The following is a 25,677-nucleotide window of genomic DNA, read 5'->3' as shown; positions in this document are numbered from 1 at the left end:
GTACCCAATGCTTAGGTCTAACGGTTTTGCTATTCAAGATATTAGTATTTTTTTTTTTTTTTTTTGGTCGGAATTCAAGATATCGGTTCTACACCTTTCCTTTTGCAGATTTTTAAACTTAGTGGAATTTGGCTTAAATGCTCATGGAATCAAAACTTCACCTATGTATGGTTTGAATATGAACTTTTGCACATTAAGGCTGCGTTTGGCGGTTGGGATAAAATTCGGGATAGGATATAATTTATCATATCCTACGTTTGGTGCTCGCTCAGGATAGGATAAAGGCGGATATAAGAGAGATATAGACAGGATAAAATTATCCCATGGGGAGGTGGGATAAAGGTGGATAGGATTTCTTATGTCCAAAATATGAAAGTTATTTTTCTTGAATAACAAACTTATTTTAAACTAACAAAATTGAAATTATATTTCAATATAAATAATATTTGAATTATAATTTAAGAAATTAAAAATAAAATAAAAATAAAAAATTATTTTTAATTAATCTTATTTTAATTTATATATTCTACTTTAATTCTATCTTATAATAAACATTCAATCTATAAATTAAATATTTATATTTATTATATATTTTAGGTATTTTTGTATTTTAGGTATGTTAGTACAGTTTACTATTTGATAAAATTTTATTAAAATAAGATAAAAATAAATTAAGGAATAGTGTTACGAGAGATTTTCATCATCTCCGTTTATGATCATTTAGCTTCATTTATAATGATATGCCGTTTATATAAATATATATATACATGATATGATGTGAACATATCCGACTTTAATAATGCGATTCACCAAACAATGGACGGGATATAAAAAAATCCAAGGATTTCATATCCTATCCTATCCAGTCCTATCCCGATTAGAAATCTGGACGACCAAACGTAGCCTAAGGCTACATTGTGTTCGGTGCCTACTCAAAGCAAGATTAAATAAGATATAAGAGAAATATGGGCCGAATAAATTATTTCATGGAATAAATGGGATAAAGGTGAATAGGATTTACAATATCCATATTAAAATTTTTATTTTTCTCGAATAACAAACTTCTTAAATTAATAAAATTAAAATATATTTCAATATAAATAATATTTTAATTATAATATAAGAAATTCAAAATAACAAAAAATAAAAATTTAGTTTGTCTTATCATATTTAATAATACATATAAATGTTATATATTTTAGGTATTTTAGTATTTTAGGTCTATCACTATAGTTTACTATTTAATAAAAATTTATAAGAGAATGATGAAAGGGAAAAATTGAAAGAGAGGGGGGAAGCAAATAAAAATAAAGTAAGCAAGAGTATCGCGAGATATTTTTACTATCTCTATTTGTGAATTTTTGGGTTTATTTACACTTATATGATGTACTTATATGATGTACATATATTCAATTTTATTATTACGATTTACTACACAAAGGATATAATATAATAAAGTTTCTAGATTTCACATCCTATCGTAATCCATCCTATTTTAGTTAGATATCCAGACAATCAAACACAGTCTTAGGGATATAGTTCCACGAGATAACTCTAAAATATTTTGGGCTGATTTTTGTTTGCATTAATAATAAAATCACTTTAAAAGTCCAAAACCCAGGTTTAGATAATAGAATAATATAGATAATAGGTACAGATCATAGACTATAAAAATCTTGGATTAAATCAGTTTTTTTAATTTTAAAATTTATTCTCACAATTAAGATAAATTTTCACAAAACATAGTATTCATTAAGGTAAATATATATTAAAATAGTGAGAGTGTTCAAACGAGAATATATATTCTAAAAGAAGTTAATGTGCCGTATCCACTGGAGGAGGCTACAGGCTGAGACGTGGGTAAAGCCCAATGATAGAAACACGACCTACAAAAACAGAGTAAGTAGAGGCCCATGATTCGTCACTTTTTCTTGCTTCGAAGTGGGAACGCAAAACCGTTCGCTGCGAATTGCTGCAAATTATTCTCGTTTCACCGTCAACTCAGTCGAAGACGACATGTATTAACGACGATATAGCTCAACTTTAGGATCAAGCTTGGCCTACATGAGAGGACCAGGAATCTCAGTGTGGAGCCGTCACCAAATGATGGTTGTTTGACTAGAACACGGAAACAAAGTTGCCCGCATCTTTAGCTTGTCTTTTCTTTTTCACGTTCTTGGAGTGTGACACGGACTCATTGCGACCCTTCGCATAAAGCAAGGCTTGCGGCGCAATGGAATCTCTCTCTTTTCTGCTCTAGGGAGAAATCTGGGACAAAGCTCTTTTAGTTCTGCGTTACTTAAGCTCCAAGACATGCAATGACCCCAGAAAGAAAAACCAGAATGCTGCAAACAGGTGAATGCAAAAAATATGTGTCGTATATGGACGAGCAATCTAGTTCGATAGGGAAACTAGCGTGGCCTTCAGCTCACAGGAGCTTATCAATCCGTGACCAATCAAATAAGTTGGACTCAGCCATACATATCATACAACATAGTACTCCGGAAGTTTATTGCAATAGCATGACATGATAACTGATCCACCTATACACAGGTGAATCCAAATAAAACATAGGAGGTTGGGCAATCTCTAGTAACATGACATCCACTAGAAGTGGCATGGCATGTCCTACTAAGAAAAAGAACAAGAATCCACTCCACTCTTCTTCTTTTCTTTTTCTTTTTTTATCGAACCTCCTCAGTTATTCGCAGCAGCAACATAATTTCTGACTTTTTAAATAGAGGGAACATAAACAATGCAAATGAGGTATTCTCATGTTAAGGTATTTGTCGTGCGAATCATCAAGGCTGGTGTCCCTTGACAAGGTCCTTGATGTGCAACGCGCCGTTGGATGGCTTTCGGGAGAGAGCCAGGTGGACCCCAGGGTCGTGGTGATTGCAAGAGCTGTTGTAGAGGATGGAGTTGTTGACGCCTTGCACATTGCTATTCATGAATGCGCTCATCGGAGGAGACGTGAAGAATTTCCATTGGTGACTCTTGTCTTTCTTCTTCATCTTCCCGTCTCCTTCGTCACTACTGCTGCTGCTGCTGCTGCCGGGCAATGTTGAGTTCCTGGACTCTTGGCCATTGCTCTTAGATGTAGGACTTGCCTTGAGATGATGGGGAGGAGGATGTTTCGGGGAACGTGTGAGCTCCATCGTCGCACCTTTGTTCTCGCCAGCAATGGTAATGACCTTCATGCCAGGCACCTCGCCGGAGTCCAGGTGCTTCTTGGGGTGGGGACCTCTGTGCCTTTCTGCATCTCCATTTTTGGTATCACGAGCAATGCCAGCCTTCGGAATCTCATCAGAAGGAAAGCGACCGTTGAGGGATGGGAGTCTGCTGCTAGGGGGAGGGACTGGCACGGTTTCTTGAACTAGGACAGTCTTTTGCTCTGCCTCCGGGGGGAACCTGGGCTGATCATCAGCTCTCAGTTGGGGTGGAGGCAGAACCAGAGGCGATGGCATTGCGATAGGAGGCTCGCTGGTGGCAGGTTTGGGGGGTGATGGAACGGGCGATCTGGCTGCCGGAGGTGGAACCTGGGCCTTTGCAGGAGGTGAGGTCACCGTAGGAGGAGCGGACGGAAGCTTAGCCGGAGAAGCAGGTAAAGGGGAGGTTGGTGCCACAATGGTTTTCACATCCGGCGGTGGTTGCACCGGTTGCCGAGGTGGCGTGCGGGGCTCCGAGGGAAGTGAAGGTGGACGTGGACGTGGAGGGGCTGAGATGGGGGGAGGCGGTGGCGGAGGTTCTTGAGGTGGAGGTGGAGGTGGACGTGGAGGTGGAGCGCTGGGTCTGAATGTGGGAAGGGAAATGGTTGGTCGTGGCTGCGGTGCGGGAGCAGGAGGAGGAGGAGCTTGAGGCGGCGGCTGAGGAGCAGGAGGTGGAGGAGGAGCGACAGGGCGAGCAATGGAGGTCATGCGGAGCCATGGCCTAGAAGGGGGTGGTTGGCTGGCCATGAATGCCCACCACAAGCACTAATATTATCGATGCCTGGAACCAAAGAGAATGGGAAAGAGCGGCTCAAGGAATGAAGGGAAAGGGAGGGACTTCCCTCCTTTATATAATGCCAACAATGTCGGATCGGACGGAGGCTCATTAAAATTTTTGGTGTACAAGACAAGACTCTGAGATGAGGTAATTTGGCAAAAAAATTTTGAAGCAATTGAAAGTGCAGTGTGGGGGATAGGGAGAGAGAGGAGACAAGGCATCAGATTCTGCTTCCCACCCAAAGCAAACCCGATCCTCCTCTGGTTATGGCATCTTCTCCTGTACCCGTGATTATTACCTCTCTTCTCTCCACGCTCTGCCCGCCGACTTCAACTATCTTTTTTCACATGACAAGACCATAATCTCGCCAGAAATTTTTCCGTGCTCTGTCTTGACGTTTTCGTCACATGGTACTACCAGCTCGAGAATCTATTCATTTGTCCTTGGGCGTTTCCCTCACCAGTTAGCAATGTCCATTGACATGTATCCAGAGCATCTGTTGTATGAAAATTTGATGGGCACTGTCCTAGATACACATCTTGTACACAGCTGGATGGCATTAAATATATATATATATATATATATATATATATTTAAAAAAAAAAAAAAGAAAAAAGAAAAAGAGGAACGTCGCTTGCAACGGCTCTCGCCTGTCCCTCTCTCTAACAAGTCAGAGAGCAAACTGATTTCGGGTTGATATTCTCGAGCATCCTCACTTTGAATAAATCCACAGTTAGCAATGGTTTTACGAATGATAGAGTGAAGGTCCTGGCGTCCGTTGCTCTGTGTCGTGTTTCTGACTTTGCTTGATGTCAGGGTGAGAGATCGAATTGTGCTGTATGCCTTTCATTCACTGCATTTCTCCCTTTTTCTTTTGTCTTTTTCTGACCTTTACGATTCTCTTGTGTCTTTCTAACTCACGTCATTTGATTTGGGGAATCTATATGTGTTGCAAGCTAAGTCTCATGCCTCTTTCACTCACAAGGAACTCGTTGGCTTTGGTTCATTTAACATTACTGCAATGGACGTAAAGGATACACAAATAGTCAATCCACCCACAATCAGATCTCTCTCCTTTGCAGAAGAGCGTATTTCTTTCCTTTTGACATCTACTTAGTTGAATTTATACTCTTACAAGAACTCTCCCGTCAAGTACAGAAGCACTCTGATTTAGGTACCCAAAGCAGGATCAAATCAAGTAGAAATGTGTAATTAGTAAGAACTGCCCTCTTCTGTGTCTGAAAATCTCTAGACCGTCCTCTGAGAAGAGAAGGACGAATTTTTGTGCCCACCCTAAAGTGGGTCCACAGAACATCTTCCTTTCTAATTCCATTTTCTCTCGGGTGTTAATGTTGCTCTCTGGATCTCAAGTTTTACTTCTCTTCAACACATATGGGCGGCGCAGCCAACCTATTCTATACGTTCTTTACGCTACACCTCCTCACTGTCAACAGCGCCGAAGCATTGCACCGGGCTTGCATGGTGTCAATTGCATATGTTCGTGGACGGAAGGGGAAATTTCCATTTACAATTTTGTCAAAAGGGCGAAGGGACTCGGATGCTCTTTGCATCACCCACGCGCCGTCGCCAATAAACCACCTAGAACCGGACTGCGGACCGTGAATGTTTTCTCTAGACTCGAGTCCATGGATCCAAACAAATCAAAGTCGTCGATAATGAGTGGCCCCTACGATGTATAGTCATAATGAACCAGGTAAATGTGAATTAGGGTCGAGTTAAGAATTTGCCGTGAGAAGGACATGTTCGACGATCCATAGTCTTAGTCTATATGATCCAAAAACATTGCGATGTGTAGTATAGTTCTGTTAAAATAAATAAGGTTAATACCCTGAAAAACCCCAAACTAATACACTTGTGACAAATTTACCCAAAACTATTTTTTTGACCACCAAAAACCTCGAGTTGGTATACCTTTGACAAATTTACTCCGAACTGGTACACTTATGATAAATTTACCCAATGTTAGTTTTTATTAAATTTTATTATCAAATTATTAAGTTAAATAACACGTGACAAGCATTCCCCACCACCACAAACATCCATTTTTGCCACTATCCCAACAGATCCTTACGTAAGAGAGGGATATGGCGAGTATTAGAATTTAGGATTTTACGCTCCGTTTGTCATAGTTTACAATTTTTGTGATTTTTTTTTGTGGTATTAATCCAATTTAGCAGATGGTATAATTGTCATAAATTTACCATTTTGAGGTTTTTTGTAGTCGAATAAATTAGTTTGGCAGTTCGGGGTTTTTTATAGTCGGTTGGGATAAATTTGTCACAGGTATACTGGTTTGGGGTTTTTTATGATTAAGAAAATTGTTTTGGGTAAATTTGTCACAAGTGTACCGGTTTGGGGTTTTTCAGGGTATTAATCTAAATAAATAAGTTCTCTTGATTTTAAAAGCTACATGGTTTTCATATAGAAATAAGGGATAGGTGCACAAAAATACTAAAACTTATCATGAAAATGTAATTGAGTCTCAAAACTTGAAAAAAAAATGTAATCAGATACTAAAACTTATCAAATTAGTACAATCGAGTTATTTTATTAACTTTGTCCAACTTGGCTAACTGAAAAAAAAAATGATGTGGCCTTTTCTAATATTTTCTCTTCTATACGTGACGATAACATAGTTAAAACGAAATTGTATCCAGACTTCTAATACATATTCAAGTTTTTTTTTTTTTTTCAAAAGCTAAATTTATAAATAAAAAATATTTAAAAAGAAAAAAGAAAAATAAGCGATTGAGAAACTAGATAGTACCCCACCATGGCCGAAAAGAGTTGACAAGAGTGGTCATCAACCACTAGCTGGGGCTGGGCGACTCCCAGCCAACCCTTTTTGGCGATGGTGGGCACCAATGGCAAGGGCTTGCGACTCCGATGGCAAGGGTTTCTCACCCTTTTTCCGTTTTTAAAAAATAAATTAGCTCACTTTATAATTTAATTTAAATCAAATTTGTATTAAAATCAGATTTGGATCCAAACGATGTCGTTTTAATTATGTTATTACCACATAGAAAAGAAAAATTATTAAAAAGACTCATATCGACATTTTCTATTAGCTAAGTTATATGAAGTTAATGGATGGATTCAATTATGGCAAGAGCTTTCGATACTTTGTGCACTACTCAGCATTCCAACCCCAACCCTGCCCAAGGTTTGACTCCATCCATGAATGTGAATAGTGCCTTGGACTCGATCATATCCGAAACCTCCAACAATAGCTCGGGAAATTCTGCACAAACTTGTGAATATCTCCCCTGTTAGAGAGATGGCGAAACTTGCTCCAGGCTTCATTCTTGGCACACTCCAAAGAGAATTGCTTGTAGAAAGTGGCGACGAAGTCAGACCATCGATTAATCGATTTGGCTCCCCACCTTTGATCAGTACACCGACCCCACCACCAAAACAAAACAGCAGTATTCAAATACATCATATTTTGCACCTTGGTCCTATCGTCCTTGATGCCCATGTTATCGAAGTATTGCTCCATGCCTCATATGAAGTCATCCACCTCTTTAGTGAATCGATCTCCCTTGAACTCCTTTGGCTTTGGAATGTCCACTTTTGGACTTGGCATCATGGTGACCACTCCTTGCGCCATGGCCAATTTGCAAGCCTTGAGTTCATATTGGACTGTCTCTAGCTCACTTGCCATGAATGACTTGTAAGCTTAAAATTCATCTTTGACAATCTGGAGCTCCTCTTGAAGATCACTGGTCAAGGTCTCGAGGGCATCACCTCTTTGGTGTATCATCCCGGCGACTGCATTCAAGGCACCCAAGAATTATCCACAGAGCAACTTTTTACCTTATCAAATTGCTTCTACACCTCCTTGCAGAAATCTTTCATCATTGATTTCATCTTGGCAAGTTTCTCTCTGAAGGAGGACGTGAGATCCTTCAAGGAAGCTATCCTAGGCCTCGCATGGGCGTTCTTCTCTTGGACAACCTTCTCTTGCAGCGCCTCACCAACAACGGCACTAGCGGCAACTCCTTGATCCGATATTCTCTCAACCACTTGATATGCTCCTCAATCTCTTTGAACAAACTCTCTTCAACTTGGGCTCTAATATCACTTGTCACGAGCCAATACTTGAGATCGAGACCATTCAACAGCTTAGGCTTCCTTTGAATCGTTGGGTCATCTAAGCTAAGCCTTTTCCCAATGATCAAACACTCGTTCACTAAGTCACCCAGATCATAGATAAAGGGTTTAGAGAGAGAAACTCTCTAAAGGAGAATGGATATCTATTGCTCGAGTATTGGATGTTCCTGCCCCAACTAGTATCTTTATATTAAATATAAGATTATCATCTATCTCATTAAATACAAGAAATATCTTGAATGCAAATATACATTTTCACGAAACTCTAGACCTTTATTGATTCGAGGATTATTATAATCTCTCGGATCAGTTTTGGGTACATCCAGCCTTGAAAACCTCGAGACCATAACATATACATCTCTCTTATGTTTATACGCAGCATTCCTCATGGTTGTGTTCAATCAATATTAATGGTGTCGGTCTAGAACTAAAAGCGTGATAAAAACTTTGAATTAGTTAATGCGCTAAGTAATCTCCTCGTCTGCCCACCTGAGGAGAAGGTGAATAGGCTCAAAAGCAATTGTCGCCGACTCACAAGCTACTTTGAATCCTTACAAGATGAGAGCAAAAATCAAATTTATAGCATCAAGCGACTAAGCAAAAGAGCTGGCTCTTGATCAAGACAAAAAATTGATCGATAGAGACTTTTTTACTCGTGTGATAAAGAGAACTTATTGATAGGGGTGATCAATTCTAAGGTGGGCCAATTCCTATCGTGAAACTAGGAATGGGACCAAAAGGGTCGATTCTTCATTTGTGGAACTAGGAATCTGCATACCTAAACCTATAACTAGACCGATTTCCGGGTGGGTTCAGGAACCGGCGTGACAGTAAGAGATGAGTAAGAGCAAGATCAAGATTTTTGGTATAACCAATGCCAGCAAGGGGCTTGACCGGCTTCTTTAGCCAAAATGCTTGGCTTGAACCAATTGTAAGATTCGATGAAAAAAAATATTGCGCCTTATAATAAATAGATTGCACAACAGGGAAGAACAAGAACGATCTGTGAACTATTGCCAATTGTTGAAAGAAAAAAAAAAAACAGGTAAAGACTGTACATTAGACGCGTAGGGTACGTGATATAGGTAGAAATACGGTGAGCACGTCATAAAAGTAATATTCCTCCTTTGATTTTTCTTAGATGTAAGAGTATGATACTAGAAAAACAATGAGTGGGCTAGGAGTCCCTAAAGGATATCAGATGCAGATGCTTTGTATAACAAAAGGTTCTTAACAAGGTTCAAAGGGAGGAGCAGAGTCAAGGCCATTTAGTGAATTCGAAGACTTTGAACACAATATCGATACCGGTGGGGATCTGCCAAATGAAGAGGACGACATTCAAGAAGTTCAACGCAATGTGGAGATTGCGGGCCGTTTCGCTGCCTTTCTGCATCGCCGGGACTAGAGCTGCAGCCACTGCCCAAAGCACGGTGATTGCTGCACGAAGAGAAGAGGAAGGTTGCGGAACACGAGATTGCAAAATTCCAATTGCACAGGCAATGGCAATAAATGGGGAAGGAATACAGACCGGCACCGGCGAAGAGATGGGGGCCGGGGAAGAGCTTGCCGGTACGGAACCAGGTGTTGACGCCGCCTCCTACGGACTCGAACACCCCGAAGGCCAAGAGTATGCTCCCGGCATTGAAATGCCGGTCCCTGTACCCTCCCTTTATCAACTCCTTCCGCTCCTGTTCCACCCATATACTCAATTTGCGGAGAAAACGAGGGAGTAACGTATCCGGCAGACATGATCGGAAGAAAGAAGGAAGCAGGGTAGCGGGGGAACCTCAGTGAGCTGTCGAATTTTGAGTTCGACAGGGGAGGGAGGCGGGGCTTGCTGGGGAGGAGAAGAAGAGCCGTCGGAGGCGACGCTGACAGGGGCGGGCTTGACTTGCTTCTTCAGCTCGTTGAGCTCGTCCTGGAGGGTGCGCACCCGTCGCCATTGCCACCCCAAGTAGCCGGCCCACAGGGTGTACACGAACAGCCCGCCCATCACGATGGGGTGGACGAGGGCCAACGTCCTCCCCTCCAGTATCCCGAACTCTCCTCCCGCCGCAACCGCATCCTGCACCACCAGCACTGGTCAGCAAGGGAGCCAGGGATATGAACCAAGAGGGCACTCGGGGGGGACTTTGCCTTGGCATCTAGAAAGAAGGGCAATGCAACGGTGGTCAGAGGCAGAGAAGCCGAGCGGAGGTGGCCCAACCCGGAGGAGAGCAGGTCGTCGGAGTCTCTGGAGAAGCCGAGGTTGAGTTTGATGGAGGGGTTGGGGAGAGGCGGGACGCTGCTGCTGCTGCTGCTGCTGCTGCTCCGAGGCTTCTGGGCAAGACTTGGGAGTCTCAGGAAGCTCACCGTGCTGGCCATACTCCCCCCCTGTCTCTGTCTCAGTCACAGAGGGAGAGAGAGAGAGAGAGAGAGGAGGAGACTGAAGTGTAAAGGATAGGAAAGAGATAAGGAATTGGAGATTTCGATCGTTTTTTGCCCAATCCCGTCGTCCAACTTAGAACGCACGTTGGGCTGGGCCTCTCCCTGATCCCTGATCCCTGATCCCTCCTTCGTAACGTTCCCCACAAAGGAGCCTAGTGCAAGACTTGCATTAGGTGACATATTTGTTGCAGACAACAATTTTTTTCTTAAAAATTAATTCTTTTTTTTTTTAATTTTTTCAAATAATTTCTGAGTAAAATAATACATTTAGTAACTACACAAAATTTATATTCCGGAATTAAAAAAAAGAACACGAATGAGTTTGGTATAATCCACATTTTTTTGGGTAAAATTTCTTTTAATTTTTAATTTTTTCTTTTTTTCTTTTCTCTTTTCCCTCTCTTCTTTTTCCTACTCTAGCCGATGGCCGGTGACTAGCGGGCAGCCGTGGCCGATGACTAGCGGCAAGTCTCCACTAGCCAATTAAAGAAGGAAGAAGCAGAAAAGAAAAAAAGAAAAGAAAGAAAAGACTTATTTATAGGAATTGTTCTTAAAAATAAGAAGCTATTTTATTCTATTTCTCATTTCCATTCCATATCTATTCCCTCGCTATTTTTCTATTTCGGGAAATAGAAAAAAAAAATTAATTGAACTTATCAAATAAATTTATGTTTTTTTTTTTTCTATTCTTGATAACAAAACAACAGAGAAATAAGAACTTTACCAAAAAAAAAAACAACAGAGAAATAAGAATGTTACCTTGCAATCCCTAAGACACCATAATGCATGATAATTAAAATCCCGGGTTTTGAAATTTAAATGAAAATTTGATTATCGGTTATGTCATGTCACTAGAGATATATTCTCATTTATAAGAGTACGGAAACTATAGTAGGACCATTTTCGCCAAGCACCTCCCCAAACTCGAGTTTGTGTTGAATGACGGCTCTCCCTATTTGACAAGTGCGCATGAATGAGCATTCTCCAAGAGTCACTTGTGAGAATGGGTCGGTCGTCAAACGCACAGATCACACATGTACAATTCACTCCAAAATTTGGGAATATTTCGATTTATTGCCCATGAAATCGTGAAAATTTAGGTTTTTTCTTTTTCTTTTTCTTCAAATTTACCTTGGAGCAGTTTCGAAAATCATTCCATGAACTCAGCTTAGTTGGATAGGGATTCTCCCAAGTTTGGCAATTATGGAATTCTCTATGCCGCAATTCTTTCAGTTTCTCTCCTTTGATTCATTTCTTTTTAAGGGTTCTCTTGCAGTTCTTGGAGAAGGCTATCTATTGATTGAGGAGGAATTGGATGGCTATGTGGACATGTACTTCAAAATGATTATGGCCTTGAAGGTAAAAATCGTTCTTTTACCTTTGTTTCAGTTATGAAACCAGAGTTTCCGGAGGAATTCACTCGTGAGTCGTAAATCTTTCTCAGGTTCTTAATCACAATAATCTATTATGGCATAATTTTTAGTACTGGAAATAGAATCAAAGCGTACAATCAATGCGCACCAACATGTTTTCAGCTTAGTATCGTCCCTTAGGAATCGTTCTGATACCCGTTTGTACGAATGGACGCAAAGCGTTGGGCATTCGATCATATTGACAAAAAAAAAAAAACTGTCGTACGTCTTGCATGAAAGATTTGTCTTCGACAGAAAATAGTCCCGTGGGGGCAAGTGGGGCACGGTGGAGAAAGGAGATATTCGAAGAGAAAAGGAATAAAGGATTTTGTGGGTGAGTTGATTCGGGAATAAGATGAGCTGCTCTCCGCGCAAGGAAACGAATGTCTACAGATCAAAAGAAGTAAAAATACAAGACAATATTGGGATGGGAGGGGCCGAGAATGAGAAGGAAAGAAGTCGGTAGCGATTGGCGGAGAGATTAAATTAAGGCCAGAATTTATGTCCACCGTAGCTTTTGGTCGCAAAAATCTCTTGCGATGTCGAAGTGACGGTGACGGTGACGGTTTTGATTATAATATATGAAACCGAATTGCGATTACAATTGGTGACGGCATGGCGGATTGAAACGGGAGGGGGAGGGGGAGACGTACCGAGACGTAGGAGGAGGCGCGTGCGTCACGGGGTGGGGGTTGCGCCCACGCTACGTCCAAAGCAGAATTGGAAAAGGAGGGACGAGAGTGAGGTTGACATGCCGTCTCGTGTTTACCAAGCGTTCTTGGCTTTTTCGTCTTCCAGTCGAGTGACGGGGCACTTTCCTGTACACCCCCTTTGCCCCCCCCACGGAACAAAAATTTAATCGAGTGGGAGAGATGTGGCGTTGCCACTTCCTACCGATTCGAGCTCGTGCTTTTATAGCCTTACGTCGCATCTCTCCTGTAGCTCGGGCGAGCATGTGGCTGAGCGTCGCTCCGTGGGAAGCAACGTGGATGGAAACTCCTGCGGATCGCAGCAAGGGAATTGAAGGCGGCCGAGACGCCACGATGGATGGATGGGATGCATGAGTCGAGGGTGGTGGGTGGTGGGGAATCGTAAAGAGGAGAGAATGAATGAGCTGGTGATGATTGCTGTCCGGCCAAGTTGCGAGGGAGACTTATGGGCTTAAGCTTCGCATGGACAGTTGGACTTATATCCCAGTAACCCGGATCCACAAAAGTTCGTGCTCCTGCCTAAGAGACAACTTTAGTTGAACTAAAATGTCCCTCGTTTCTAAAATGCGGTAAAGAAATGGGAATGCAATTAGTTTGTAAAATCTGTTAACGTGATATGTCTTTTTCCCAGGAAAAATAATAATTCCAATTAGCCCTCCCAGAAAAAAGATACTATAATTGTCATAACTTTTGCATGCCATTACTTCAATGACAAGATTATTCGAGCGATCTAAATTGTTACATTGGTGTAAAAACGGTCACTTTAGTGCCTCTGACAAAGAGTCGTATGTGGCTTTTTTAATGAATTTTTAAATCCAACATGACCCTTTTATAAAAAAAAATGGGACAAGTATGCTAGAAGTCTCAAAACTTATCATAAAAGTGCAATTGAGTTTCAAAACTTTGAAAAGTGCATTCAAGTCGTAAAACTTATGAAATTGGTATAATCAAGTCTTAACAAATTATTAGATTGGTACAATCAAATTATTCTATTAACTTCATCCAACTTGACAAACAAAAAATGTTTACAAGTTTCAAAATTTGATTACACGAATTTAATAAGTTTTAGAACCTAATTATACTTTCATGAAAGGTTTTAAACTTAATAATACTTTTTGAAAATTTTAGAATTCAATTGCATTTTATTGATAAATTTTAGGAGTTCTAGTATCAACGTCGGCTTGGGTGAGGAATTGGGGCTAAATTTATCCGAAAATGAAGATTTACTTCCAGTTTTAATTCAGTTGACTCCCAATTCGTAGCTCAATTCCAAAGTCATGGTAAAATTCGTGATGTGAGCTGGAGCATGGGGCCTTACAATCATCTCAAGCAATAAAGGTTTATATGGGATCTATTTGAAGGACGCCAACTCCAAGAAATTTGATAGAGGAAAAGTTAAATTATGCTAACGCAAGTGCATCTAGTTTGACTTTTCCAAAACCCTAAAATTTAAGATGCATTTGGTAACACTCTTGAGAATATATATTTCTTTTTTTCTTTTTTTTGATGACTAGAACTGTCGTACTGCCGGTGAACCGGCGATGTAAACCCGGGGCGACACTAGCGTGGGGACCCACCCTATTTTTTTATTTTCCATAATAGAAATAGAATAAAAACGCATTTGGTAATTTTTTTGTTCCTGTAAACAAATTTATTCTCGAAAACAGATTTTGAATAGAAATAAGAAACAAAAAAAAAAATTGCTTATTTGCTCCCACAAATAACTCAAGAAACAAGTCTCTTCTCCATTTTTTTTTCTTCTTTTTCTCTTCCTCTCTTCTTCCCCTTAGTCGATCTTTGGCCTCGGCGATGGCCGGCAACTGACCAAACAAGACCTGGCAACCTCATTGGAGCCTTGCCTAGCCATGGCTGGTGACTGACCAAATGTGGCTCAACGACCTCATTGGAGCCTCATCATGGCTAGGCAAGGCTAGCAAAAGAAGAAAAAAGAAAACAAAAATGTAATGAAATTTTTAATAAATTAAAAGAAATTCTAAGTCACAAAGATATTTTGGGTTATACCAAATACAATTCTATTTCGGGAATAGAAATTTTGTACAGTTACTAGACATATACACATATAGGCTATGAAAAAGAAGTACATTTATATAATAGAGAAAGAGAGTGATTCGTCTACTTTGTTAACAAGGCAACAAAACGAATTTCAAGTACTTCATAATACACCTTAAAATACTCAGAAACCGTTGTCGGAAATAGGAATAGAAAAAAATGTTTATGAATAGAAACTGTTCTCGGAAACAGAGATATTATCATATGCACTCTTACAGTTGTTAGGGAAATCCCTAATGATGTTTTGAAGATGACAAAATAAATCAAAGGCTACTAACATGTTTGATGGTTGAGTAATAGACCATGAAGATGTTAGAACATGTAGAGGATATTATCAAAGTCAAAGACAACCGTAAGACCAACGTAACACATGTCCAAAATATATTCGAAGATTTTGCACGTGTCAAAGTCAAGACGCTGACTCAAGACTCAAAGTCTCAAGACGCCGGACTCGGATTTCAGATTGTAAAGTCTATGGCTATCGACTTTACATCCAGATTCGACAGAACGTAATTCAAGCCCAATCATATAACGGCTAGTGATCTGGTTTGGATTCCACATCAAGATTGATTTGATTAATTCAATCTAATTGATTGACAATTGGATCTTGAAGACAAGAACTTTCTATACGAAGAAGCTTTACTTATGGAAACCAAGATTTCGTTTGTATGGGCGATCGGAATCAATTTGGGATTTTACCTTTGTCACTCAACGGCTACCAAATCTTCTAGATACGGAGCTATCCAATGGGTATATTGGAAGACGATTCTCCGGGATGCTGTCCAACGGGTAGTTTGGAAGTGGAGGAGTATTTAAGGAGATCATGGACCGATGAGCAAGTAAGAGACGGAGCGTAGAATTTATAATTCCAAAGTCTGAGCGACCTTCGATCATATACTTGTCTCTTGAAAGCTTAAACGTTTGTAATCGTGAGAGAAATACCAAAAGAGTGACTTAGTGAGATAGTGTGATCTACTACTAAGTGTTTGCACTCGAAGTTGTAATCTCTTGTTGATTGCATAGTGGAATCCACCAAGAAGGCATTTATCGTGGGAGAGTGGACGTAGGCTTGGATTAAGCCGAACCACTATAAACTGGGTGTTCTTATTCACTTCCCTAACTCCTTTATTTTGTTCATACTAGCACTCTCAACAGTCCCTTCAGCAAATGCAAATAGCATTTGGCAAATTTTTTAGAGAGAAATGTGATTTAGAATACCGCATTTTTCAGAATGCAAGTGTTGAATTTAATATTTTTTTTGGGGAAAAAGTCACAAAAACTCTAAACTATGCCACTATAACATATTTATCTTGTACTTTTTTTTGTGACATCAAAATCCTCAAACTATATACAATGTGACACATTTATCTTAAATTTTTTCTTATAACGTAAAAACCTCATACTAGTAAGTATATGACATACTTACCCTCCATAAAGTTTCATCATATGATTTTTAAGTCCAAATAACCATGTGAAGGCCATGTCAATAACGTTTGCTTTACAATGTCCATGTAAGAAGATTTTTAACAATTCTTTTTCACGGAACTTTGATAAAGGGTAAATATGTCACACATGTCTAAATTTGAGATTTTTGGTGTCATAGAAAAAAATAGTGATCCAATTTATGAAGAGAAATTCAATAAGAAAGGGATTAGGCCACATGAGTACATTTCCATGGTGACTAGGATGATTACCAATTCCATAGAAGCCATGGTGACCATAACAATTACAATGTTCGAGATTGCTAAGGAGGTCACGATAATTATGAAACGGGATGTTTGGTGTGGTAAATTCCATCGTGACAAATCGAAATTACATGAGGTAGAAAATGTAGATGAATCCGAGAGGTGAATATTAATTATTTTGATGGTCATTTTTATGTGGAGTTTTTGGATTAGCTTGAACAGATAGATTATGTTTTCTTCTTTCTTCCTTTTTTTTTAAAAAAAAAAAAATTTATGGACATCCTAGAGCATACAAAAGTCTAGTAAAGAGCATTATAGCAGTGGGTTAGGTATAAGTAAATTGTAAACCCATTTAACACTTATATTATGTTAAAACCTATGTATGACTCACTTATTGAAAATAATTAGCCCGTATAACAACTCAACTCATCGTATATGGATTAAGAAATGATTTTATGGTTGCATCGTCGTTGCCCACGATAATTGCTAAATCTAAAGGGAAAGGAGTCCATTTAGAAGGATAGTTGCATCGCCATTGTATCCCGAACTCTCGATGGGTGCCGAGGATTCGTCAAATGACAAAAGGAACATCCAATAGGCGAATGAGCTACCACAGTTTTATATCGAAGGTACCATGAACGGCAATATAACTGTCCCCATTACATTGTGAAAATCCTCGCATTCAGTGTTGTTGTTAAGATGCAAGGCCGGAAGCATACATATATTTGTCCCTAAATGAAATTCGCCTTTTAGAGTTCCAGCTGCAGGCGCTTCAAGTCCTTAACCGTCATAACTACCAGGAAACGTGGACACACATCGTGCGTATCACAAAAGTGGGACATTTTCGAAAGTTTACGCAAGACGACTTTAGCACGACATGTCTGGATGATCAAATAATTGAAAAGTTATTGACAAAAATACACAAATGACAAAGGAAGAGCGTTTGTGTGTGGAGAAAGCCAATATTTCAATATACTCAAATTTTATCTACTAGGATATGTGAGATTATATGGAAACTTTTTTTTTATCTAAGCATTCGCATATGAATTCATATATATATAACAAATAATCAAGGGCATTTCCGAAAGGAAAAAAAAAAAAAAACATTTGAAAAACACCCTTAAAATGGAAGTCCCTTTTACTTTAGATGACGGTGTAGATAAGTGATTACACTTTTAAGTAAGACCCTTATCTAGAGCACTCCTAAACATGTTTCAGCAATAATAAAAGGTAAAGAATATTCATTCCCATTCGGAATCTATTTGTAAGATCCCTACTTTTGTAGATTGACATGCTACCCATTACTTGTCCTTCTAAACCTTTATCCACGTCACCTTAACAATCACGGAGTTGTTTAATATTGTTATCCTTCAATCTTAGTCTTGAATTGTAAGCTATCTTCTCCCGATGATATCGTCATGTCGAGTTTTTTTTTCCATCATCCAGTTAAAAAAGATAGCGTACCCCCGGCAATTAAATTACCAATTACAAAACAAACGAAATCGATTCAGGTGCTCAAATACATATCCAGACCCATGTACGTTCAAGTTCGAACGATCCCATATGTGGGTCTTCAACACGGCTTCTTCCTCCGCGTCTTATGCGACGAATAAGATCGGCAGTACGTCATATAAGATCGAGATAAACGTACAATTTTTTAAAGCCAACTTTATGGTCACATACGCCTACAAAATCGAACCCGAAAAGATAAAAAGAGAATATCCGTGGGCAGGCAGGCAGGCAGGCCGGGTCTAACGTTGGAAGCGGCCTTCCTAGGGTTTGAGAAGTCAACTCCAACCCCCGGCGCTGTTGTATGGTAGACGGCGCTTTGACAACTTCCACTTCCAGTTGGCAAATTATCTGACCCCAACTTGAGCCCGAGAAGGGAAAACGACTCCCAACTTCGCCTTCGAGAAAAAGCTAAACCGAAATTCGAAACGAATAATTGGTGGCCCAAAAATCAGATCGCCGACTCGTGAATCATGAATTCATGATCTAGCCTCGCCCTGCCAATCACGCTCGAATATTACATCAAAAATGCTCCGCCAAAAAAGAGATGTCCAGCTGTCCTTCCATTTATGGCCTCGCGACACGTGTGGATGCTGGAGTTGTCTCGTGCTTTTTAGACTTCGGCCCATCGACGTATGATTCCGAGAGAGGTGACGCTTAATTCCTTAAAATCAGCAGCAGCCTTACGATGGTGGGATGGGAAGAAGTACTAATGTCCCGCTTTTGCATCATGGCTTTCGATCCAAGGATCCTATTTTAGTTTCCCTTCGTTTCGTTTCGTTTTGTGTCTATCGACGGTCGGTTGGTGCGGTAGAAATCAAATCGAATGACACCAACCAAAAGCTCTGCCGGATATCAACAGATGTGGATGGCCTAGCTTAACTCTCAGCCGCTTGGAGACAATTTCACCTTAAAGATAGAAAAAAGCAAACCATGAAACCTTAGAAATCACCCTCTTGGGTCTCTGCCTGGTGTCCACAGGGAAAAAATGGAAAATGCCCGGCCTATCAAGAAATTAGCTTTATAAATCGCTACGCTAAGTGACGCGGCACGGATGCATTACGCACTCGACATAATCGATCCTTATAAAAACCGCCGGGGCGTTTTATTACTTTTACTTAACTTGTAAGTTTTTGCTCAAAACATCCGTCGGTGGTTAGGACTCCTGGCAATAGCGGGTTAGGAATTTCTGCCAATTGTCCAATCTAAATCTTACACGGCCGTCCTCTTCCATCGATTAATTAAATTATATGATGATTCGATTGAATTAAATTGAAACCCAATCTTAAGTAATTTGTTAATGTAAGGACCCTTTTTTTTTCTTTTCTTTATAATCTCCTGGGTTCCCATCCGCCAGCCCCACCAGACCAGGTGCGGCGGCGGCCTTATTCCTACGCGTTTTGGAAGCGCTTTGGCACCTCCATTTATCTACCGATTCCTCCACGCTCTCCTCCTCCTTTTTCCTCGAGAGCATCATCGACCAAGAACCCCTTCCGCATCACCTCACCCCGCCCCCATCGGCCATCGCCATGCCAACGAGGAGCGCCCCCTCCTGAAAATCCAATCTTTTCCGCCTCCTTTCTCATGGGTTCGTAATCGAAAAGCTCCAGGTTTTTCGCCCCTCCTTCGATTGCCACCGCCGCCGCCGTGATGATGACGACGGGCAATCTCCTCTTGGCCTTGATCGGCACAGCGGTGTCGCTGTGCCTGCTCCGCCTGCTCTTCCGCAAGACCGGACCTTTCCACCTCCTGAAGGGGTGGTGGCGGTCGACCCAGGATTGGTTCTACGTCTACCAGGTCCTCAAGGTCCCCGAATTCAACGACGCCGTGCAGGAGAACCCCCTCTACCGCCGCGTCTCCGTTTACCTCAACTCCCTCCCGTCCCTGGAGGAGTCCGATTTCACCAACCTCTTCGCCGGCAAGAAGCCCAACGACATCCTCCTCCACCTCGACCCCAACCAGACCATCGACGACGTCTTCCTGGGCGCCAGGCTCTCCTGGACCAACGACCAGCGACGCGATCGGAGGGCCTTCGTGCTGAGGATCAGGAGGGCCGACAAGATGAGCATCCTCCGCCCCTATCTCCAGCACATCCACGCCGTGTCCGACGAGATCGACCGGAAGAAGCGGGACCTGAAGCTCCACATAAACGTCGACGACGGAGGCTCGGGGCGGTGGAGATCCGTCCCGTTCACGCACCCTTCCACTCTGGACACCATCGCCATGGAGCCCGACCTCAAGGACAAGGTGAAGTCCGATCTCGAATCCTTCCTCAAAGCCAAGCAATATTATCACCGTCTAGGCCGCGTCTGGAAACGGAGCTTCCTCTTGTACGGCCCCTCCGGTACCGGAAAGTCGAGCTTCGTGGCCGCCATGGCTAATTTCCTAGGCTACGATGTCTACGACATCGATCTGTCCAAGGTGAAGGACGACGCGGATCTGAAGCTGCTCTTGATGGACACCACCGCTAAGTCCGTGGTCGTCATGGAAGACCTGGACCGGTTCTTGGCGTCCAAGTCGACGGCGCTAAGCTTGTCTGGCATATTGAATTTCATGGATGGTATATTGAGTTCGTGCTGCGCTGAGGAGAGAATCATGGTGTTCACGATGAACAGTAAGGAACACGTCGATGCTGCTATAATGAGGCCGGGTCGGGTCGATGTGCACATACACTTCCCGCTGTGCGATTTTTCGGCATTCAAGAACCTAGCTAACAGTTACTTAGGGGTCAAGGATCACAAGCTTTTCCCTCAGGTGGAGGAGATTTTCCAGGGTGGAGCGAGTTTGAGCCCTGCCGAGATTGGCGAGCTGATGATCGCCAACAGGAATTCCCCGAGCCGCGCTCTGAAGTCGGTCATCACCGCGTTACAGACGGATGGCTCGGCTGCGAAAATCGGACGGCGGCTGTCCCACGATGGGTTGAGGAAGCCGGGGGACGAATCGGCCGATTCGAGCGGGGTGTTCCTCAAGGATAGCAACGCGATGAAGGATCTGAGGAAACTGTATGGTCTGCTGCGGATGAAAAGCACCAGAAAGACACCATCTTTCGACGAGGATTCAGGGCAATAGGATGGATGACACAATTCTTTTCAGGACTGAAATGGTTTCATTCTTTATTTCTCATCGGGGGTAATACGATGAATCTCCTAGTCCATGTCCGTGCAAGGGGACTCAAGAAAATCGCTGGCCAGAGTTTTGGCAAACCCAGAGCTCGAAGGAAGCCGAGAATACAGGGCAGAAGCTGCTTCTTCCATTCTCCAAATGCGTGCAGTTGCTAATCCAGAACACAAAGTTCAGTTAGGAGATTTGATTTAATCGAAATCCTTCTACTTCCTATGTTAGAAAAAAAAAATCAAACTTTCATATAGCTTTTTCTTTTGGTTTTTGCCCCACCTCTCCTTTGCCCCTTTTGCATTGTTTCGAGGATTTCAGTTCAGTTTGTGGCTTGTCCTTACGGGGCATGTAAATACAGGAAGCATACAATTGCACAGTTGTTTCATTCTTAGATACGCTTTGGCTTTGGTGTTGCAGTTTGGAAAAAAGAAAAATAGAATATGACGACAGAATTAAAAGCATTTGGTTCGGCACTTATGTAAAACTGGCAACGAGTGGGGATGGTGTTATCCTTGACCCTTTTTATTTAGAGGAAAAGACGACCACCAAGAATCAAAGTAGAGCTAGTTTCGTTAACCGCTTCATAAATAATTTGTTTCGGGAAGGAGCAGCAGCAGATCTGGTAAACAGTGGTAAAATTAGTAAATTAAGACTCACGTGGTGTGGGGAGGTGTGGAGCGAAGAGTCTGTTCAAATGGAAAAAAGAAGGGATCAGTACCATCATTTTAAATTCGAAGCAGCAGTTGTTTAGGGAATCGAGGGTGGCGTTGTTTTGCAGGAGATGGGATCGTTGAGTGGCCATGTTGTGCATTATAAAGTCTTCGCTCCTCCCCCGTCCCCGTCCCCGTCCTTGGCTTTTGACTGGAACTTTGAAAGTCAGCTGTCAGTCCTTGCTGGTGGAGGAGTTTGGTTTTACGGAGCACCACGCAGGCTGGCTCTCTCTCCGCAGAGGGATTGAATACGGGCCCATTCAACTCTGTACAGAGTACAGACCCTACGGAAGAGCTAACTATTATTACCATGTCGTCTTTTTGCATCGGTGCGTGTGGGGGTAATGATTAGATGGTGGGAGCCCAATTATTTGGTTAGAAATAATAGTATGGTGGGAAGTCGAATGGCGTTTGTTCCGGAAAGGAGATGGAGAAACGATTTGTTTTTTCTAGGCCTTATGCCACATCGACAAGAAACTTCACTGTCGTCATTATTGCAAGTTCCTTTTCTTCTGTCTTCTGGTTTTTGTTTTCGTTTTGCTGTGCTGAGCGTGAAAAAGAAAGAACGAGTTGGGCTCCAACCATGGGATGCGTATCGATGCGGAACTCATTAGTTGGCAGCAGACGATACCTAATGCGCATCCCCATCATCGTGATACTAACCTGCTTTTTAAATTGATTTCGACAGATGGAACTACTTAATGCCTGGAGATCATTTCTTGGCTACCTACCAATGACATCCTCCTCACACGGCCGAAGAAATCATGCTTCTCCCTAATCATTCTAGCCTTATTCCTGCCTCGTTTACATATCGGGGGAGACAAGCCCAGCTAAGCCTTTCAAACTGGACGAGTACGTTAATCTATTGTAGAAACTATTGGGTTTGTAAATGAGCGCTTGTTTGGGGGAATTATAGTATCGATATTGTCAATCGACATTGAGGTTTTGGAGAGTCTTCATCTGAATTAGAGAACGAACAGAACGTGTGATTCCATACAATTGTTCAACTGTGGAATTCTATGATCTTTTCCCCTCTAGTGCCTTCCATCCTTTCACTAGAATGTTCAGGTTTTCCACGCTTCGATCTCGAACTCGGAATCTCTTGCCAAATTCGGCAGAACTGCTTTGCAAAATCAGAGATTTCTGATAGGGTATTGTTAGTCCTATAAAGGAAAGTAGGAACAGAAGGAGCAACATGGATATGGATGGGGCTTTGGTGCTGTCATTCCTGATTTCTTTCCAACTTCACAACTGCACAGGACAACAAATGTCCCAGCAATGACTGTGGTGCCTAAGTCATCATTTCGCTCCTTTTTCCTTTCATTTCTTTTCCTTTTACTTGTAATAATTTGGTGCACTCAACTATTCAAAAAGTTCTCGTCGGAATCACTTAATCGTTCCAATGTTCAGCTCAAACCGGTGATCATGTTAAAATTATATTTGAATCAGCAATTTCATCATTTTATAGTTCCCCACTAAAAATGTATTTATCTAGCACAAAACATGTTATATATTTATGCTTTACTCCATTTTCTTTATGTGTGGGTTGCTAATTGTGTAGGTTAGGTCTAAATTTTATCATAACATGTTGGTTGAGCCGTATAAGCATGGAAGTAATGATGAATGACTTTATCAATAAACTCGCTGTCTAAAGTAGGTTGTAAAATCAATGTTGTTGATGTTAAGTTATTATCATAAGGAGAGACACGTCATCGCAATAGATTGATGGTTGCGGCTTGAATAACAAGAAGCTCACCGTTTTCTTCACAATAGCCTTTCAATAAGCACAAAAATTGTGAGGTGACGAATCAAATTGAATAATATCTCGAGGCACCATAACAACACAAAGCTAGACATATTCAGTTATTTATCAATTTAAAGGAATGTGAATGTGAAGAAAAAATGATTAAGATAAAGCAAAGAATGTAAACTGAATAGTTGAACATCCAATAGATTTCAACGTTCAAAGGAGAGCATATGAAATTCATCAAATGATTCGATGGATCCATGACATGTAAATTAGACGACAATTGGATAAGTGAGCAAGTTCAATGAAGAGTTTCATCTCGATTGATTCTTTTATGTTTTTTTTTTACTTTTTATTTAATCTAAATTTTGCGGTTCATGCATCTTCACTTTTTTCTCAAAATCCGGAAACTCCAAAACTTTTTTGCAGCACTCACGTGCCAACACTTACATTCACAACTATTTTTCAAAATCTTCTACTTTTAAATAATATTTTATATTTTGAAGGAAAAGCAAAAGGGTTATTTTTTAATGCAAAAGCGAGAAAGCTACTTTTTGCTTTTCTCGACAAACATTCAACGTGATAAGAGAGTAAGGCCAATATGCAAACCAAAGGAGAGAAAAAGTAAGTGACATAAGAAGAACAAAGGCAAAAGACAACATTTTAATGCAAGGAATTTTTTAGACACTAGTTAAAATTTAAATACCTAAATTATGAAAATACTTACATTCTTCCATGCATTCACGATTCTTATTAAGATGTGTAATGAATGTTTTGAAATATGAAATCTTCCTTAAACAAAATATGTTCAATAAGTTGCCTAAACTTGCTAAATAAAGAAGGGAGTGTTTGTATAATGGGAAGCGACGCAATGTCAAGAGCAAATATGGAATGAATCAGATTAAAGAAAAATTAAAGAAAGACATATTTTTTAAAATAGACCAATCATTTTTTATTTGCACAAACGCGAGGGGAGATAGGTAGATAGTCATATATAACTTGAACATGGTTGGTATATTGATATTCCATTTATTTTGTAGAAAATAAAAAAAAATTGTGCAAATATTTTTTTTAAAAAAAGATCGCTCGTATTACTTACAAAACTGAAGAATGGAAAACGTTTTTATCGTCCACGAAGATATTTAGATATAAATTATCGATTAACTATTTTAAGCGATAAATATAATTATTTTTAGAAAAATATATTTTTAAATCTTTTTATTTTTCAAGAAACAGTTAAAGCTTTAATCATGAAAGCTCTGGTCGTGCCAAAAGTTTAAAAAAAAAAAAAAAGGAAAGAAGAGATGCAGGGTCAAAATAACAACAATACAAAACAAAACATAGAGGAAGTTTCGACCTTTGGGCTTTCCCAGCTCTCTCAACTTTAAACCCTTTTGGATCTTCTGTTTCACGAAACCCGCGAGACCCGCCTTGGAATTTGAACTAGGGAAACATCCTGCTGGGAAGCTTAATCCCAGAGAGAGAATAAACGAATCGCAAGACAGGGAAAACCGACACGAAAGTGGAGCGGACATGAAAAGATGGGAACTTCGATTATTGCCTGTCAGTGGATTCAGGGATCGGAATCGCATTCAACGGGGATAGTCGGGTGAAAAAGAGGTAAGATATTGTCCCTCGTATCTGCTTTGGCAAATGTATTGTTATGTCATGGCTTACTGAAGTTAAAAAAGAAAAGCTATGGACTCTAAAAGGTAGTTAAACCTACAGTTGATAGATAAAAAAAAGTCAAAGATGAGTACGGGAAATTATTGACACCTGCCAAACTCAACCAAAATGTAAAATGGAAGTTACGATGAGCGAGATGTTTCACTAACAATAGCACAAAAGAATTTACTGTTAAGTTTGGTAGGTCATTATTTCCATCAAGCATTACTAACCATGAAGCCCGGAGAACATATCGCTACCGAAGAGAGAAATTACACTTTCTAAAGAAAAAGTTACAAAATAATATAATACGGATACATTACTATCAGCAAGGACAATGACATACTTTCAAGGAAAGTTATGATGGATGCTCTGGAGCGAAACTCTAGAGGCGTCGCTTGGAAATTTTTCTCGAGAAACGGATAAGAAAAAGGGCTTTAAAACAACGGACCGAAGAATTGGGGGAGACCATTCTAGTCGTCCCTAGTCCTTCTCCCATGAGCAGAG

At 40.7% G+C, this 25,677-nt stretch overlaps 3 protein-coding genes across 3 annotated transcripts; 1 reads left to right on the top strand and 2 right to left on the bottom strand.

Annotated features, from left to right (window-relative positions):
• Positions 1-2,482: 2,482 nt before the first annotated feature.
• LOC104442394 (extensin) lies at positions 2,483-4,046 on the bottom strand. Its single transcript, XM_010055827.3, has one exon. It carries the CDS (start codon positions 3,954-3,956, stop codon positions 2,802-2,804), a length of 1,155 nt encoding a protein of 384 aa, XP_010054129.2. The 5' UTR covers positions 3,957-4,046; the 3' UTR covers positions 2,483-2,801.
• A 5,180-nt stretch (positions 4,047-9,226) lies between these two features.
• On the bottom strand, positions 9,227-10,577 carry LOC104442393. Its single transcript, XM_010055825.3, has 4 exons — positions 10,258-10,577; positions 9,908-10,186; positions 9,650-9,809; positions 9,227-9,558 (listed from the first exon to the last, which is right to left on the bottom strand). Exons 1-4 carry the CDS (start codon positions 10,483-10,485, stop codon positions 9,380-9,382), a joined length of 846 nt encoding a protein of 281 aa, XP_010054127.2. The 5' UTR covers positions 10,486-10,577; the 3' UTR covers positions 9,227-9,379.
• An 8,705-nt stretch (positions 10,578-19,282) lies between these two features.
• LOC104442392 (AAA-ATPase At2g46620) lies at positions 19,283-21,506 on the top strand. Its single transcript, XM_010055824.3, has one exon. The coding sequence runs from the start codon at positions 19,585-19,587 to the stop codon at positions 21,001-21,003; it is 1,419 nt and encodes a 472-aa protein (XP_010054126.2). The 5' UTR covers positions 19,283-19,584; the 3' UTR covers positions 21,004-21,506.
• Positions 21,507-25,677: the final 4,171 nt, after the last annotated feature.

This window comes from Eucalyptus grandis, chromosome 4 (assembly GCF_016545825.1).
Source record: "Eucalyptus grandis isolate ANBG69807.140 chromosome 4, ASM1654582v1, whole genome shotgun sequence".
In the NCBI taxonomy this organism is placed as follows: domain Eukaryota; kingdom Viridiplantae; phylum Streptophyta; class Magnoliopsida; order Myrtales; family Myrtaceae; genus Eucalyptus; species Eucalyptus grandis.
Note: the sequence above shows the minus strand (reverse complement) of the source record. Positions and strands in the feature narration are given on the sequence as shown.

What these genes read in the sequence shown, in the direction of transcription:
- LOC104442394 (XM_010055827.3), bottom strand. Translation starts at nt 3,956, where the DNA reads ATGGCCAGCCAACCACCCCCTTCTAGGCCATGGCTCCGCATGACCTCC.
- LOC104442392 (XM_010055824.3), top strand. Translation starts at nt 19,585, where the DNA reads ATGATGACGACGGGCAATCTCCTCTTGGCCTTGATCGGCACAGCGGTG.
- LOC104442393 (XM_010055825.3), bottom strand. Translation starts at nt 10,485, where the DNA reads ATGGCCAGCACGGTGAGCTTCCTGAGACTCCCAAGTCTTGCCCAGAAG. An exon ending in CCTTCTTTCTAGATGCCAAG is followed by an intron (nt 10,187 to 10,257) that starts GCAAAGTCCCCC and finishes CTGGTGGTGCAG; the next exon opens with GATGCGGTTGCGGCGGGAGG. An exon ending in AAATTCGACAGCTCACTGAG is followed by an intron (nt 9,810 to 9,907) that starts GTTCCCCCGCTA and finishes TGGGTGGAACAG; the next exon opens with GAGCGGAAGGAGTTGATAAA.